The sequence below is a fragment of the Rutidosis leptorrhynchoides genome, chromosome 6, assembly GCF_046630445.1.
Source record: "Rutidosis leptorrhynchoides isolate AG116_Rl617_1_P2 chromosome 6, CSIRO_AGI_Rlap_v1, whole genome shotgun sequence".
Classification (NCBI taxonomy): Eukaryota; Viridiplantae; Streptophyta; class Magnoliopsida; order Asterales; family Asteraceae; genus Rutidosis; species Rutidosis leptorrhynchoides.
In genome coordinates, this window is record NC_092338.1 from 184,688,846 (window position 1) to 184,707,709 (window position 18,864).

General features: G+C 31.7%; 2 protein-coding genes across 3 annotated transcripts; both read left to right on the forward strand.

The window, feature by feature from the left end:
• The first annotated feature begins 893 nt into the window (after positions 1 to 893).
• On the forward strand, positions 894 to 4,515 carry LOC139855790 (uncharacterized). The gene is made up of 8 exons (XM_071845035.1): positions 894 to 1,160; positions 1,588 to 1,644; positions 1,773 to 1,848; positions 2,281 to 2,360; positions 2,449 to 2,498; positions 2,579 to 2,663; positions 2,740 to 2,838; positions 4,059 to 4,515. The coding sequence occupies exons 1-8, from the start codon at positions 894 to 896 to the stop codon at positions 4,281 to 4,283; spliced, it is 939 nt and encodes a 312-aa protein (XP_071701136.1). The 3' UTR covers positions 4,284 to 4,515.
• Positions 4,516 to 4,852: 337 nt separating this feature from the next.
• LOC139851332 (uncharacterized) lies at positions 4,853 to 6,210 on the forward strand. Of its 2 annotated transcripts, none has more exons than XM_071840348.1 (3): positions 4,853 to 4,919; positions 5,046 to 5,246; positions 5,831 to 6,210. In XM_071840348.1, the coding sequence occupies exons 2-3, from the start codon at positions 5,057 to 5,059 to the stop codon at positions 6,058 to 6,060; spliced, it is 420 nt and encodes a 139-aa protein (XP_071696449.1). In that variant the 5' UTR covers positions 4,853 to 4,919; positions 5,046 to 5,056; the 3' UTR covers positions 6,061 to 6,210. The 2 variants fall into 2 exon arrangements, with proteins under 2 accessions (XP_071696449.1, XP_071696450.1); XM_071840349.1 differs by having other exon boundaries at positions 5,046 to 5,228.
• Positions 6,211 to 18,864: the final 12,654 nt, after the last annotated feature.

The window sequence follows — 18,864 nt, forward strand, 5'->3', positions numbered from 1 at the left end:
AGATTCGGAAAGATAATATTTTCAATCGTTTGAAGGTGGACGGTGTGGTGGTCAAACCATTTGCTAAAAATCGAAAAGGTAATGCGAGTAGACGGTAACTTGTAGTCGGTTTTTGGACTTTTTTGTATCGTTGTCGCTTTAAGCTTGGTTTGTGTTTGTGTTGGTCTTATTGGATTGTATAAGTTTTTTGCTCAAGGTTCGGGTTAAGTTAGCTTGTTAGGATATGTTTACTGCTTTCGAGCCTTGTTGCGTTTCGTTCGACTTTATATTTCTGTTTGTCTTTTCATCTTCGGATGAAAAGGCTTCGCTTCAATGTTATTGTTATTTTTGCCAAAAAAAAAAAGACAAAACCCTTGAGTGTTTGTATGTTTGTTGTGATTTTATTTCTAGGTCGTTTGCAAGCTTCGTTCCTTTAGATGCTTGTTTAGGTTTTTGGCAAGGCTCGGAATTAATTAGCGTATGTCGTTTTTTTTGTAGGGTCTTATTTACTATCTTCGAGCCTCGCATGGTTCCATTTTGTATCTTTGTTTTATCCAATCTAATTTTCAAAGAGTAATATTCATTTACATACTTAAATTTGCTTGAAAATTAAGGGACAAATCTCAGTCATTGAATCACATGTGATTAACTGTCAAGATTAAATGATCACATGTGATAGACTTGCACGTGATTACTAGATTACGCTTCTTTGATTTTTTCGTTTTAATCTTAACCGTTAATCACATGTTATTAAAGAGTTAGAAATTTGGTTTTCAATCAAATTTAAGAATGCAAATGCATCTCATTTTCAAATAAGGAATTGTTATGTGTAGTTTTCGTTATTTATAAAAAAAAACAGAAAAAAAGACAGGACCCTTGAAATAGTAAAATCCATCGAGTCTAGCAATCCGGCAATGGCTAACACAATACTGAAAACCCCACTTCTATCAACACTCATCACATCAACCGCCGTTAAATGCTCAATACCATCCCTTAATTCTTCTCCTTTACATATTCATGGTTACGGTCACCATATATGTCACTGTTCATCATCCGCATCTGTTTCTCTACAACAGCAACAACAACAACAACAACAACAACAACGACAACCACAAATCAGAAGCCCTCAACTCGTCGCATTAGAGTATGCTGATCTTAGCATTCCGCATATTGTGTGCGAGGTAAATTATTTTTATTACGTATCACTAAGTTAGGGTTTACTTTTTTTACGAAACTTATAATATTTTTTTGATGTTAATTGTACATGGTGTTAATTTGATTTTAGTAGATATTAGCAACTATTCGTGAGTTAGGGTTTACTCTGTTAGACTGTTACATACAAATGTTGATTTGATATGATATAAATTTGTTGCAAAATCCATATAAAGATTGCATTTGAGGACTTATTGTAGTTATATAGTTGGGGGATATTATTAATATGCTATGCTATGCTTCACTATTTGAAAACTCGTATATATATTTGCAGATAACTTTTGACGATAATGCTGTTAAAATATACATGATTAAAATTTTTATTATCACATGTTTAATTGAAAATTGATGATTAATTCAGAATTATTAGTTTTTCTTGTTTATGTGGATTATTAGGAGTTAGGTGCTATGCGGGTGAGGCAACATGTTAATCCTCTTAGTTCTACTTTATCGGTACGTGTTTCTCCTGCTTTGATATTTAGTGAGTGATAATTAAGCTTAGAAAGAATTTTTTTGTGTACGCTTATTATGGTGCTGTGAACGCAATCTCATGTTTAATGACGAATTTCAAATTCTAATAGGTTCCAGTTGAAGTGCCAGATTGGAACGATGTTTTTGAAGACCCAAAGTTGCCTCTAGTGGTGGACATAGGGAGTGGTAATAAACATATCTTACTTTCCATATGTAGCTTGATAAAATGTTATCAATATGACATTTGTGATATGGCTCTATTTGTGAAACAAATTCATTTCTTTCGTGAGTAATAACGTTTGCTGCCAGATGTTGTGTGTGTACAAAGTGTGATATGCTACCAAAGGGCCGTTGGCCTGGCAGTATCCAGGTGCCCTTGTGACCTTGAGGTCATGGGTTCAAGTCCTGATATGGACATTATGTATATATTCGTGTAAAAAATTGTGTTGGGTGTGTGAGTTTTCTTTTTAAAAAAAGTGTGATATGCTTACTCCTTCCTAAGATTTTGTTATATGGAACATCTTATTCAAAAGTCAGTTTAATCTTTATATGGAAATGTTTGGATATATGTTTTATTATACCAAATTTTAAATATTTCGAGCAATATAATTCATTCAGGTAGTGGTAGATTTCTCATGTGGCTCGCTAAGAGAAATCCTAACTCTAAGAACTATATGGGTCTCGAAATAAGGAAAAAAGTATGGTAACCTTTTACGATACTTGATTTTGTTTTGCCTTTTTCTTCCTCTAACTTCTTATAATGGTTGACACTCTTGAATGTTGTAGTTGGTCACTCGTGCTGAAACATGGGCGAAGGAACTGGCTCTTAGTAATATGTAAGTTCTTGTTAACTAAATTGTATAACTTGTTTGATATCATAAATTACGCCATCTACACTTGGAAACTATTGTTGCAGTCACTTTTTGTTTGCAAATGCATCAATATCCTTCAAGGAACTCATATCCACATATCCCGGTCCTTTGATGTTGGTTTCAATACTGGTGAGTTCATTAATGTAATTCATTTTAAATGTGAATGCAGTATACTGTAATTCATTATAATTGGAATTTTATGTAGTGTCCAGATCCTCATTTTAAGAAGAGGCACCACAAAAGAAGGATCGTACAGAAGCCTCTAGTGGATGCGATTGTAGACAATCTAATGCCCGGAGGACAGGTAAATAGGTCCAAACCCTTTAAAAGTCTTTAATTTATTCTCGATTTCTGTTATTTTACTTAATTTTATACGCTATACTCCGTATGATGCTTGTGCATATGTGTATATAGTCTCCAACTCTTTATATAAGGGTCTTCATTCGTATATTCGTAAGCTCCTTATCTGAAACAAAATTATACTATATATTAATTATGGGGCACCCGAGCCTTTACGTGGCAGGTTCAGATTGGCCCGTGTAGTCTCGGGTTTTTACTATTTACTCCCCACCATTTTTTTTTTTAAATTTCTAATATTTACACTCTTTACCATCTACAAATTTTTATCCGATTCTAGCTTCCTGAGAATCTTTATTTTCTCCCCTTCCCAATTTTTACACTTTGTAACCTCCAGATTTCTTTTTCCGATTTTTGCCCTTGAAAATTTTCAAGTTTTTTATTTTTAAGTTCTCCCACTTTCCTACCTCATTTTAATTTTTTTTAAACACCGATACATTTTCATTTTATAGCTCTTTTCTCAACCTTTATTCAATTTTTTGTCTACTTTACCCACATTGTATCATATGTATATTTTGTTAATATATAATTAAAAGGAAAAAAACCAAAACTATTGTACGTATTGTATTGTCTACAACTGTAATATGTGCTTGGTATTTTGAAACGAATTATTGACTCGTGGGTTACGTTACGCTTATTAATGTTAACATATTTTATTGTAAATATACAGTTATGTACTACGAAAAAGTTTATGTACGTGTCGGAGCAGTGGCCGCCGCAAAGCGCAGCTGGCCACCTGCTTGTTAAATAAAATTACTAGTTAGTGGTCACAGTATTGACAGGTTGGGATGACCAACAGATTCTCAGCTTATGTAAAAAAATTTATTTTTTTTAGATAAGTGACGTGCTAAATACGATTAAAATGTTAGCTATATGCCTATATTACACCATAGGTTTATACACATTTGACTATTTGAGTATATTTTAGATGACTTTCAACTCAACCCATTTCTTTTTAGTTGAACCCTTTAACCCATTTGTCCTGTTTAAGATAAAACCTACTGCAAATTGACCATTGTAGATGAATTAACCTGACGCCACTATTTGCTGATTCTTATTAGTTTATAGTCTTCATACTTCTGTCAAGTTAACAAAGCGCATCATGCGAATTTATGTTTTGTGCCATTCATTTTCATAAGTAATTCACATGAAATGTGGTTCGGGCAGGTATTCATACAGTCTGATGTGCTTGAAGTTGCTATTGACATGCGAAAGTATTTCGACGCGGAATCAGATAAGATTGTCCACATTAGCAACTTGGACTCCAGTTATCTGTGTGACAATGAAGGATGGTTATTGAGTAATCCAATGGGAATCAGAACCGAAAGAGAGATTCATGCAGAATACGAAGGTTTAAAGATTTACAGAAGAATGTATGGAAAACTATCATAACCTTTATTGCAATTCAAAAAGGCTTTTTCTTATCAGCAGAATGGCGTGTTTGAGACGTGTAAAGTGTGCAACGCTCACATGGGATAGAAGTGTGAAGTCATAGTTGCCTATTTTAAAGCGCTATTCTTTGAGCCAACCACTTGTGTGATTGCTGAAATATGTGTCTTTTTATATTGATCGATCATAGGACCCTAAGCACTAGGTTATCTTTGAAATAATGTATATTGCGTTAAACTGTCTTACGGATTAAACTAAACTGTTTTACGCATAAAAAGTGGTTCCTTGCTTCATATGATCTCTTGTAGACGGAACATATTCCTAGCTACATAATGCAGGCATTTTTTCTATGTTAAGTAAAACGTGTACGTGCGTGAATAAGCATTCTTCTTTTTGAGTTGGTTTTGGCATATATACATCATTAATTAATAGTCCTATATTCGTTTTTTCTTCCATTGAACATTTTAAAGTAATTAAGCATCTAATGAAACAGCGCGTGAATAAAATTAAAGATGGATTCCCGCCTTTCTATATATATAACACTAATCTTCCCCGATCAATAAATCTCATACAAATTGATCAAAACTTAAAAGACAACTTATACAAATTTGAAATCTACAAATACACTCGATCAATTTGGTTAGTTTCAATTCATTGCATTTCATTTCTGTTTAGTTTGTTTTTTTCATTGTTTTCACATGGTTACAGTTACTTACCAAATATCGGTACAACGTTTAGATCATCTTAAATGGATGTTTTCTGCAGGGTGAAGAACTATGGGACATGACGGAGAGAAAGGACTCTACTCTCATGTTGGTGGATATGGTTATGGTGGACACTACCCACAACAACATGGCCCATACCCTCCTCAAGGATATGCTAATTACCCTCAATACGGTGGACATCAATCACACGTCGGTGGATACCCGCCCCAAGCATATCCGTCAGGTGCGCATGATCACTCGGGTTAGTTCAACCAAACTTTCAAATTGATTTCACGACATATGCTAATTATATCACTATACACTACTTCTGTTTGTCCCTCAACAAATTTCCTTATGATAGATAGATGAATTGTCAGTTTCGTCCTTGTATTTGAAGTTAACTTGACTTAAAGTAATCAAGATTAATTAAATGATTAAGATTGATCACGATGGTAAAATAGGGATTTGCATAAATCAAGTCAATCTTTTAATAAGTGAACAGTTTTTTGAGACATACAAAAATAGTGATGAGATGAACAATTATAATAGGACGGAGAGTGGTTAAGGCCCTGAGTTCTTTGCAAGAGGTCTCAGGTTCGAATCCCGTCTAAGGACAAATATTTAGTGGTGGCCATGGATGGGTTGGTAACAGCCAGAGAGTAATCCTGCTGGGCTGCGTACACAGAGTATGAGGTCGGATTACTCGCCCTCCCGGGTAGCCTGAACAGGGAAAACCTTCTACCTTCTAACTAAGTGCATGTACAAATAATACTCTAGCAAATTGAAATGTGCAAGTTCATGTCCGAACTCATGAGAATTGAACTAATGGTGTGAATCTATATACAGGGCATGGAGGACATGGAGGAACAGGGTTACTAGGTCTAGCTGGTGGTGCAGCAGCACTGGGGGCAGCTGCATATGGGGCTCATCATGTGGCTCATGGACATGGATCCCATGGTTATGGCTATGGATCTCATGGTTATGGTGGCTATGGGCATCAACATGGTAAGTATAAGCATGGAAAGTTCGGGAAACATGGCAAATTCAAGCATGGAAAGAACAAGAAGTGGAAGTGAGTTGATCAATTGTTTATTTGGCCTATCAAGTTTGTTGTTCCAGTGTGTTTGTATCAGTTATAATTGTTACTTATTGTGATGTTGTTTCTTTATACTATGGTTTATAACAAATATATAAATAATAACAATAATTACTGTACTAGATATAATAATAACAGATCAGACTTTGTTTGTGACTATTCTATAAGAAAACCTTGCGTACCTTGTTTTATGGATTGTAGTACTCGATAAAACCGTAAACCAATCTTGCGAAAAAGAGACATTAATAAAGGAAGATTTGTTAACATTATTCTACTAGATCTTTAATTTTTTTCACTTTTTTTTTTCACATAAACAAATACGGACTATATAGTACTAATATCTAATGTTCTACTCCGTATTTTCTTTTATTTTCAAAGGCATCAGTAAGTTATAAGTATATTAAATTAAATAATAATTATTATATTATATACAAGGGATTATCACCAAAATGCCCTTTTTTTTAAGCTTGTTGACTGACAGCCCTAAAAAAAAAAGTTTGACAATTTGCCCTCGCAAGGCGCAAGACACCTTGCGTCCTTGCGACCTTGCGTCTTTGCGACCTTGCGACGTTGCGACCTTGCGTGTTTCCCTAAAAGAACTAGTTAAATGATCAGTTTGCGTTCATTGTTCCCTTACAACCACACACATACGCAAACTCCTCTCTGGTGCCCTTTCGCTCGTCATTCGCAAGATCGTTATCAAGCTTTCTTACATTCTCCAAACACTCGCAAATCACTCGCAAAATCTTCATCATCATCCTCACGTCATCCTCCTCACATCTTCATCGTTACTAGATCTTCTTCATCCTTCCATCTTCGATCTTCCCGAGTACAAGCGAGCTTCTACGCCACCAACATCATCGAATCACCATCATCGTTCACTATGTCTCAAGAACAGGTTAGATTTCTTAGATCTATGTTATATTATTCGATCTACTTCATAGTTCTTAGATTTATGTGCTAAAACAAAGTTTTTGCACTCTTTGCACGCCAACTGTTCGATAAAATGTGTCAACGAAATTTGTTTGTATTTTGTGTTTTTGATTGTATATTATTGAGATTGCGTACGATACCCAGGAATTTTTGCTAGATTTAAGTTGTGTAACTCTGTTGCTATGTAGACGCAAGACAATCCTTGCGTCCTTGCGTATGCCTCACAATGTACGCAAGGTGATATTTGCGTCCTTGCGTTTGGCATAAGGTTACCTTTGCATGTGCACGCAAGGTAATCCTTGCGTCCTTGCGTCTTGATCATAGGTTACGCAAGGTTAACCTTGCGTCCTTGCGTCTTGCACATAGGTTACGCAAGGTTAACCTTGCGTCCTTGCGGCCTTGTACGCAATCTCTGTCTTGGGTGCTTGCGTCTATGTGATTTTCTTCTGATGTTCTTCTGACTTTTACAGGGCTATGTGGAAGGTAAATTGACCATGAAGAATATGTTGACCGTGATTCCTCAGGTCAAGAAAATGTTGACTGGGAGACAAGAAAAATTATTTAGAAGTACATGCTTTGGTCCCTGGTTAGATCTTTCATACACGGGTAATGATCCTGGCCTAGTACATGCCATGCTCCAACGGAAATGTGAGCGTTCAGCAAAATTAGATGCTAGTAAGTACCCTGAAGAGCAACATGATCAGCTTGACTTCTGGACCATTTGTTGAAACCAACGTCATTTAGATACTTGTGAGATGCTTTTAATCTTCGTTCAAATACACTAACATGATCTTGAAAATCTGACAAACGATAAGCCTTAACCATTTTCCAATAGTGCCATTCAAAATATTTGAATTTGTTGGACATCGTTTTTATGTTCATGAATAGATGACGTGCGCAAAAAGAGTGAAAGGCCTCAGGAAACACATTTGAAATACCATGTGCTATTGAAGGAGCACGATCCGAAATAAAGGTAATCTCTGACATGCGATTACTCATATCACAATTCTCTAAATGATCTCTTAGATTGCCAAAAAATCATGACCAAACCTCGTTTGTCTCGCGTTCACCAATTCCATAAGCCAATGGCAAAATTCCGTTATTGACATCCATTGCAACAGCAACTAAATTTGTACCCAAGTATCCAGCTTTCAAATGTGCACCATCAACGATGATAATAGGGCGAACATTTTGGACAAATGATCGAATCTGCACGCAAACAAATCAAATGAGATTGCTATTAGTTTAAGATAAAACAATTTTAGGATGAGTGATACTTACAACTGCGCCAAAAGACATGTAACACATCACGAATCTATTTTCATTGTCAGTCACCACATTTGTCATGCTTCCTGGGTTATGAATCTTAATGTTATGAAGATAAATGGGAAGCATTCGAAACGAGTCATCCATACTGCCACGGAGCATCTCTATTGCATGCTTGATTGTAAGAAATGCTCACCCGAAAACGGTTGCCAACATCATCACGTATATCTTTTGGTTTATAGTCTCGATTTGCAGCTTTGAATGATTCCATCAGAATACTTCCTAGCACCTTTTTGGTTGCATGTTTATTATTTCCCATAATTTGGGTACGTGAGCATGTGTGTACGTCATGCAATTTCTTTACGATGAAGTTGTCAGTGTGGCGTATTTTGTATACACTACATTTCCACTCACAATTTGGCAACATGCATTTAGCGGTGAATCGAGATTTGTCTGACTTTACAGGCTTAATTTAGAAGTTTTCTTCAAGACATTTTGTGTATAGGTGGTTTACAAAATCATCCTTGTTTAAAAAGGTTTGTCGAACTTTAATCAAATCGGATACTCTATAACTGGTTGTTATTTGGCTCATAGATTCAGATTCAGTCTCTTGGTCATGCTCACTCAATAAAAGTGGCATATTCCAGAATACATCCTTTTTTTCTTCCTCTTCTTCATCTTCATCTTGATCTTCTCTGTCATTTTCTTCCTCCGAATCACTAGACGCGACAACTGATTGAAAAGGGTGATCTGTTTTTTTAATTTTACATACGTTCTCAACGCCATAGTTGAAGAAATCAAACTCTTCTGTGTTTGGAGGTGGTACTTCAGGTCGTGCTTCTTCCAAATTGGGTGTCTGAAGGTTTGTTTGGGCCTCGCTTGTTGGTAGGTTTTGTTGGACATCGTGTGTTGGTAGGTTTTGATGGACACTGTGTATTGGTAGGATTTGCAATGACTGTAAGTTTTCTGGGAGTTGATGCATTGTAACTTTGTCGACAATGTAAATATCAATAGGAGCATTTGATATTGCATGTTGTAGAAAATCACGAAAGTCTTCATAATCATCAGTAATATCAAAAACAAGATTATCGACAATATATCTCATTGAAATAGGAGCATTAGGTGGCAAATTAATTTTTCTAAGAACATTTTTTAACAATATTCTTCGAGTAATTGGTTTTTGGGGAGCAACTGGGAGTTTTAATCGTGTTCTAAAACAATCTAGAGGCAAATACATAGGTAAGTTATTAATAAATTGAAAAGAACCACCACAACATATATGACTAACAAAGGTTTCATTATCACTACAACTCATTATTTAAAACAACAAGAGAAAAAATGGTGGAAACTTACCTTAATGACGCTTGAAATTATATGATTTATGTGGAAATGAAGTGAAAATGAAACTGTGCAGAATGTAGTTTCAGATATAAGAACAAAGAAAGAAATAAAGTGTTATCCGTAATAGTACAAAAATCGTACAAAATCTTATCCACGAAATCATGAAAATCTTATCGGGATAAGACGCAAGACGCAAGGCGCAAGACGCAAAACACATGGACGCAAGGCTGTTTGTTGCGTTTGCCTTTAACGCAAGGTCGCAAAGTCGCAAGGTCGCATGGACGCAAGGTCGCATAGACGCAAGGTGTCTTGCGCCTTGCGAGGGCAAATTGTCAAACTTTTTTTTTAGGGCTGTCAGTCAACAAGCTTCAAAAAAATGGGTATTTTGGTGATAAGCCCTATATACAAATGTATAAGGGCTGGGCTGTACATGCAATGGCCCAATAAGCAACCAGCCCACACGAGACTATATACAATTTCCAATGTTATTCAAGACTAAATCTATAAAAAGAACAAATAAGAAAACATACAGCCAAAATTAACCCACTCCAATTCTGTGATTGCACAAAGCACCGAATGATTGTGGGTTACACAACCAGGTATGCCAGTCAACGGAGTGGTTTCTCAATCTGTTCGCGATCCACGTGTAACTCATCGATTATATCTCGTTGAGGATTATAGCACCACCTGAGATTTTTCGGTTGATCAATGCTTGATTCCTATGCTTCCAAATCATCTAACCACTTATCCATTTAACCGCTTACCATATAACTTTAGCTATTTGAGATGAGCAGTTTGCACCATTCCCTTTGAAGATTTCATTTATACTGAGATTGGATTGGGGAGCCTAAGTGCCACCAATTATAAACTTTGGTCAAGACTTCATATGCATGCTTACATAGAACGAGTGAATGATCCACGGATTCGATACCATCATTCAGTGGCGGATCTTGAACAAACTTTGTGGGAGGGCCAAAATTTATAAACGTAGAGTTTTTGACAAAGAATCTGAAGCGACCCGTCCTAATCCATAGGAACGAATACAATAATATATGATTACATCGCGAGGTATTTGACCTCTATATGATACATTTTTCAAACATTGCATTCGTTTTTAAAAGACAAACTTTCTTTACATCGAAAGTTGACAGCATGCATACCATTTCATAACACATCCAACTATAATTGACTTAGTAATAATCTTGATGAACTCAACGACTCGAATGCAACGTCTTCTGAAATATGTCATGAATAACTCCAAGTAATATCTCTAATATGAGCAAATGCACAGCGGAAGGTTTCTTTCATACCTGAGAATAAACATGCTTTAAAGTGTCAACCAAAAGGTTGGTGAGTTTATTCGTTTATCATAAACAATCATTTTCATCATTTTTTTAATAGACCACAAGAATTTCATTTCCAGTTCTCATAAATATACGTCCCATGCATAGAGACAAAAATAATCATTCATATGGTGAACACCTGGTAACCGACATTAACAAGATGCATATAAGAATATCCCCTATCATTCCGGGAAATCCTTCGGACATGATAAAACAACATCGAAGTACTAAAGCATCCGGTACTTTGGATGGGGTTCGTTAGGCCCAATAGATCTATCTTTAGGATTCGCGTCAATTAGTAGATAGGTTTATTAATTCTTAGGTTACCAAGCAAAAGGGGCATATTCGGCTTCGATCATTCACCCATATAATGTAGTTTCAATTACTTGTGTCTATTTCGTAAAACATTTATAAAAAATTGCGCATGTATTCTCAGCCCAAAAATATAAAGGGTAAAAAGGCAAATGAAACTCATCATACTGTATTTTGTAGTAAAAATACATATGACGACATTGAACAAAAGTAGGGTTGGCCTCGGATTCACGAACCTATATCATTTATATATATATTAAAACATATACTCGTAATCGAACAATTTCGTATATTATAACTTTATGTATTATTTATTTAGTTTGTAAATATAATTGAAAATGATTATTATTTATATAATTTTATATAACTATTACTCATCATTAATAAGAATAAAATTACATATTAAGGTTTATATATGATGAAAATATATATTTATATTTTAATTGATATCTTTTATATATAGCTTAATTTATATCTTTTTAATAATAAAAAAATATAGTGTTATATATTTAAAAAAAAAAATCTATTTGTAGTAGTTCTGATAATGATAAAAATGATAGTAATAATATTGATAATAATGATAATGTTAACTTTTGAAAATGATAATTGTAATAAGGATAATAACTTTACTACTAATGATAATTTACTAAAAATGAGGTTTTTACTAATAAAGATAACCATAATAATAATAATAATAATAATAATAATAATAATAATAATAATAATAATAATAATAATAATAATAATAATAATAATAATAATAATAATAATAATAATAATAATAATAACTTTAACAATAATACTTATGTTAATGATAACAATAATATTACAGATAATTACCAAATGATACAAATACTAATAATAATGATAATAATAATAGTCATAATCCTAATAATAATCATAATACATATATTAATAGTAGAAATGATATAATTAATGATAACAATATTAATAATACTAATAGTACTTAATATTAATAATCCTTTTACTTAACAATAATACTTATAGTGATAATAATTTCAATAATAATAATAATAATTTTAATTGCAACTATGGTTTTGATAACGATAATAATATTTGGTAACTAATACGTATATTAGTAATAATAATAGTAATAACTAATATTCATAACACTTACTAATAATAGTACTAATAATAATAATAATAATTCTAATAATAATAATAAATTGATGATAATACTAATGATAATAATTATAACAATAACAATAATAATAATAACAATAATAATAATAATAATAATAGCATTAATAATAATCATGTTAATTACTAATAATAATAGAAATAAAAATTTAAGAGTGTATACCCTTTCAAATGTTTTTCCAAAAAGAAATACCCACGACGGGGCTCGAACCCACGACCTCTCGTAAACCCGAACACTCTCTCAACCAATCCTCCGTTCCTTTCTTTCTGTTGGAACATAGAACCCAATTAATTTTTAACCCGAAATTAACAGACTAAATTTTCTCCTTCACCTTCACCATTGAAAACTGACTAAGGATCAAACCATTGCAAACAACAATTTATCTCCTTGATTTTAGAATTCTTAAACAATACAGAAACGACCAATTTTAATTGTTTGAATTAATTAAAACAGATAGGAAGAGAAAAATAAAATAAATAAAATAAAAGTAAAACCTGCTGTATCGAAAATAAAAAATATAAGAACTCAAAAATTGAATTCGATTTCTGGAAAGTTTTAGCCAAAAATTATAACATCAAATATGTTTTAAATCATCTGTATAAAGTTTTTGGTTCATCAATTGATCATAAAACATCATACTAAATTCGAATTTTTCTCAAGAATGATCCTGCTGAACGATGAAGAACTTGAATTCGATTTCAAAATTTTAGAAAGTTTTAGACAAAGCTTATAACATGAAAGAGGTTCTAAATTGTTCATACCAACTTTCTGGACAGTCAATTTTATTCAAAACATTAAAACATTTACGAATTTCACTATGAACACAATATTTGAATTTTTGAAAAAATTACTTTGACTTCAAAATTTGAACTCCATAAATAAAATTGGACTTTGAAACCTTCCAGATAGTTTACGCATACGATTTCCAATAACTCTGCATTTCTACTTTTTGAAATTTGTTAAATAATCGAGTTATTTGAAAAATGGAACCAAGAACAGGGTACTCGCCTGGTTTGCCAATTCTTTGGATTAAATTCAATTAAATAAAAGCTGCTAAGGGTTATTGGGAATTGGTAGTTGATAATGTGAGTCAATTGGGTTTCATAACATTGAATGTAATCGTTTATAATTCGAATTATTGGTCGACAGAATTGTACATCAGGTACAAAGAAAAATAATAAAAAAATAAAAGAGACTACGATCCCTAACAAAATTTGTCCTGGATTTTAGATGGAATTGGACGTTTAGAAAAAATTCAAAGATAGCAAACAAAATTCTGTAAAGTGGATTGATACTTGTAACAGGTTGATATATAGATTTCGTTGATTTAATTTTATATATAATATTAATATTAATTACTATTAAATAATAAATACATAATAATACAGAATTATTATTAATAATTTTTAAAATAATAATGATGTTAAAATATTTAGAATATTGATTCTTAATAATTATATTAATGTTTATAATGATAATATTAATAAATTGTATTATTTTTACAATAATAATAATAATAATAATAACCTTTAATAAAGATTGTGATATTTATATCTAATAATAATACTAATATTAATCATATTAACAAAAATTATAATTTTATTATTAGTTAGCATAATAATGATATTAACATTGATAATTATAATATTAATAATAACAATAACATAATAAATCAAATGTATAAATATTATATTATACTTGGTTGTAATATTAATAGTACTGATATTAAATAATAATGTATATAATAACAATTTAACAACTAGAATTAACTTGCAATTAAAATTCTATATATTAATATTACCATTTATTAATTATGTAAGATTTATTAATTGTATAATATAAAATTTAACGTTTATGCACTATATATAATTATATATGTATATGTATTACAATATACGTTTATTCATAGAATCATTCTTGAAATCATTTATAGCCAATATACTCTTTATAATAAACTATCAAGTTTTAAACTATCTTAATTTATCTTTCGTAGTAACTAAATCACATAACAGTTTACTTTAATATATATACATAGTTACCTACATAATTACATATATATATATGTATATATATATATATACATATATATATATATACATATACATATATATATACATATACATATATATATATACATATATATATATATATATATATATATATACATATATATATATATATATATATATATATATATATATATATATATATATATATATATATATATATATATCTATGATTTAAGATTCGTGAATCGTAGAGAATAGTCACAGGGTAATTTAATATATGAAAACAGTTCAAATTTTTTGATATTCAGTTTAACAGACTTTGCTTATCGTGTCAAAATTATATAAAGATTAAATTTAAATTTGGTCGAAAATTCTCGGGTCGTCACAGAATCGCCTCATATGTTTGTATAGTTTTGTGTTTTGACATTAAGTAGTCTATTAAACATACTCCTTAATATATAATCAAATATATTTCCAGACTTAGTTCATTATATATCGTCAATGTATATTTATAGTTACTAAGTTGTAAAAAGAAATAGTAGTCCGTAAAGCTTAAACCAATTTTTAAACATTATTTATTAATTGTTTGTCAATTTATTATTGCTAATTTCATTTATTGATGTTACACGTTATTATATAATAAAAATATCTATGTCATTAGGTTAAAAATGTAGGATTGAAAATGTATTATTATGAAAAGCTTAAGGGAGTTATATTGAAATAATCTTGAAAGTACATGTGTGAGTGTGTGACACATCTTCTCTTTCCCCTTTTACCTGCTCATTGTAGTGACCCGAACTTTTCCATGTTTATATATATTAATTGAGAATGATATTTACATGATTAAATGTTTCCAACATGTTAAGCAATCAAACTTGTTAAGACTTGATTAATTGAAATAGGTTTCATATAGACAATTGACCACCCAAGTTGACCGGTGATTCACGAACGTTAAAACTTGTAAAAACTATATAATGACATATATATGGTTATATATATAGTTAACATGATATTATGATAAGTAAACATATCATTAAGTATATTAACAATGAACTACATATGTAAAAACAAGACTACTAACTTAATGATTTTGAAACGAGACATATATGTAACGATTATCGTTGTAACGACATTTAATGTATATATATCATATTAAGAGATATTCGTACATCATAATATCATGATAATATAATAATTTAAAATCTCTTTTGATATTATAAACATTGGGTTAACAACATTTAACAAGATCGTTAACCTAAAGGTTTCAAAACAACACTTACATGTAACGACTAACGATGACTTAACGACTCAGTTAAAATGTATATACATGTAGTGTTTTAATATGTATTTATACACTTTTGAAAGACTTCAATACACTTATCAAAATACTTCTACTTAACAAAAATGCTTACAATTACATCCTCGTTCAGTTTCATCAACAATTCTACTCGTATGCACCCGTATTCGTACTCGTACAATACACAGCTTTTAGATGTATGTACTATTGGTATATACACTCCAATGATCAGCTCTTATCAGCCCATGTGAGTCACCTAACACATGTGGGAACCATCATTTGGCAACTAGCATGAAATATCTCATAAAATTACAAAAATATGAGTAATCATTCATGACTTATTTACATGAAAACAAAATTACATATCCTTTATATCTAATCCATACACCAACGACCAAAAACACCTACAAACACTTTCATTCTTCAATTTTCTTCATCTAATTGATCTCTCTCAAGTTCTATCTTCAAGTTCTAAGTGTTCTTCATAAATTTCAAAAGTTCTAGTTCATAAAATCAAGAATACTTTCAAGTTTGCTAGCTCACTTCCAATCTTGTAAGGTGATCATCCAACCTCAAGAAATCTTTGTTTCTTACAGTAGGTTATTATTCTAATACAAGGTAATAATCATATTCAAACTTTGGTTCAATTTCTATAACTATAACAATCTTATTTCAAGTGATGATCTTACTTGAACTTGTTTTCGTGTCATGATTCTGCTTCAAGAACTTCGAGCCATCCAAGGATCCGTTGAAGCTAGATCCATTTTTCTCTTTTCCAGTAGGTTTATCCAAGGAACTTAAAGTAGTAATGATGTTCATAACATCATTCGATTCATACATATAAAGCTATCTTATTCGAAGGTTTAAACTTGTAATCACTAGAACATAGTTTAGTTAATTCTAAACTTGTTCGCAAACAAAAGTTAATCCTTCTAACTTGACTTTTAAAATCAACTAAACACATGTTCTATATCTATATGATATGCTAACTTAATGATTTAAAACCTGGAAACACGAAAAACACCGTAAAACCGGATTTACGCCGTCGTAGTAATACCGCGGGCTGTTTTGGGTTAGTTAATTAAAAACTATGATAAACTTTGATTTAAAAGTTGTTATTCTGAGAAAATGATTTTTATTATGAACATGAAACTATATCCAAAAATTATGGTTAAACTCAAAGTGGAAGTATGTTTTCTAAAATGGTCATCTAGACGTCGTTCTTTCGACTGAAATGACTACCTTTACAAAAACGACTTGTAACTTATTTTTCCGACTATAAACCCATACTTTTTCTGTTTAGATTCATAAAATAGAGTTCAATATGAAACCATAGCAATTTGATTCACTCAAAACGGATTTAAAATGAAGAAGTTATGGGTAAAACAAGATTGGATAATTTTTCTCATTTTAGCTACGTGAAAATTGGTAACAAATCTATTCCAACCAAAACTTAATCAACTTGTATTGTATATTATGTAATCTTGAGATACCATAGACACGTATACAATGTTTCGACCTATCATGTCGACACATCTATATATATTTCGGAACAACCATAGACACTCTATATGTGAATGTTGGAGTTAGCTATACAGGGTTGAGGTTGATTCCAAAATATATATAGTTTGAGTTGTGATCAATACTGAGATACGTATACACTGGGTCGTGGATTGATTCAAGATAATATTTATCGATTTATTTCTGTACATCTAACTGTGGACAACTAGTTGTAGGTTACTAACGAGGACAGCTGACTTAATAAACTTAAAACATCAAAATATATTAAAAGTGTTGTAAATATATTTTGAACATACTTTGATATATATGTATATATTGTTATAGGTTCGTGAATCAACCAGTGGCCAAGTCTTACTTCCCGACGAAGTAAAAATCTGTGAAAGTGAGTTATAGTCCCACTTTTAAAATCTAATATTTTTGGGATGAGAATACATGCAGGTTTTATAAATGATTTACAAAATAGACACAAGTACGTGAAACTACATTCTATGGTTGAATTATCGAAATCGAATATGCCCCATTTTATTAAGTCTGGTAATCTAAGAATTAGGGAACAGACACCCTAATTGACGCGAATCCTAAAGATAGATCTATTGGGCCTAACAAACCCCATCCAAAGTATCGGATGCTTTAGTACTTCGAAATTTATATCATATCCGAAGGGTGTCCCGGAATGATGGGGATATTCTTATATATGCATCTTGTTAATGTCGGTTACCAGGTGTTCACCATATGAATGATTTTTATCTCTATGTATGGGATGTGTATTGAAATATGAAATCTTGTGGTCTATTATTATGATTTGATATATATAGGTTAAACCTATAACTCACCAACATTTTTGTTGACGTTTTAAGCATGTTTATTCTCAGGTGATTATTAAGAGCTTCCGCTGTCGCATACTTAAATAAGGACGAGATTTGGAGTCCATGCTTGTATGATATTGTGTAAAAACTGCATTCAAGAAACTTATTTTGTTGTAACATATTTGTATTGTAAACCATTATGTAATGGTCGTGTGTAAACAGGATATTTTAGATTATCATTATTTGATAATCTACGTAAAGTTTTTTTTTAAAACCTTTATCTATGAAATAAAGGTTATGGTTTGTTTTAAAAATGAATGCAGTCTTTGAAAAATGTCTCATATAGAGGTCAAAACCTCGCAACGAAATCAATTAATATGGAACGTTTTTAATCAATAAGAACGGGACATTTCAGTTGGTATCCGAGCGTTGGTCTTAGAGAACCAGAAAATTTGCATTAGTGTGTCTTATCGAGTTTGTTAGGATGCATTAGTGAGTCTGGACTTCGACCGTGTTTTCTTTAAAAATGATTGCTTAACATTTTTGTTGGAAACTATATATTTTTAACATATGAATATTATGTGATATATTAATCTCTTAACGTGTTTGATATTATGTGATAGATGTCTACCTCTAGAACAAGTCCCATTGACTCACCTAATAATAATGAAGAGTCAAATGTAAATTGGAATGATTCGTGGACTGATTCACAAGTTCCCGAAGAGGAACCGGAAGAAGAGTCGGAACCGGAAGAAGAATCGGAACCGGAAGAAGAATCGGAACCGGATGAAGAA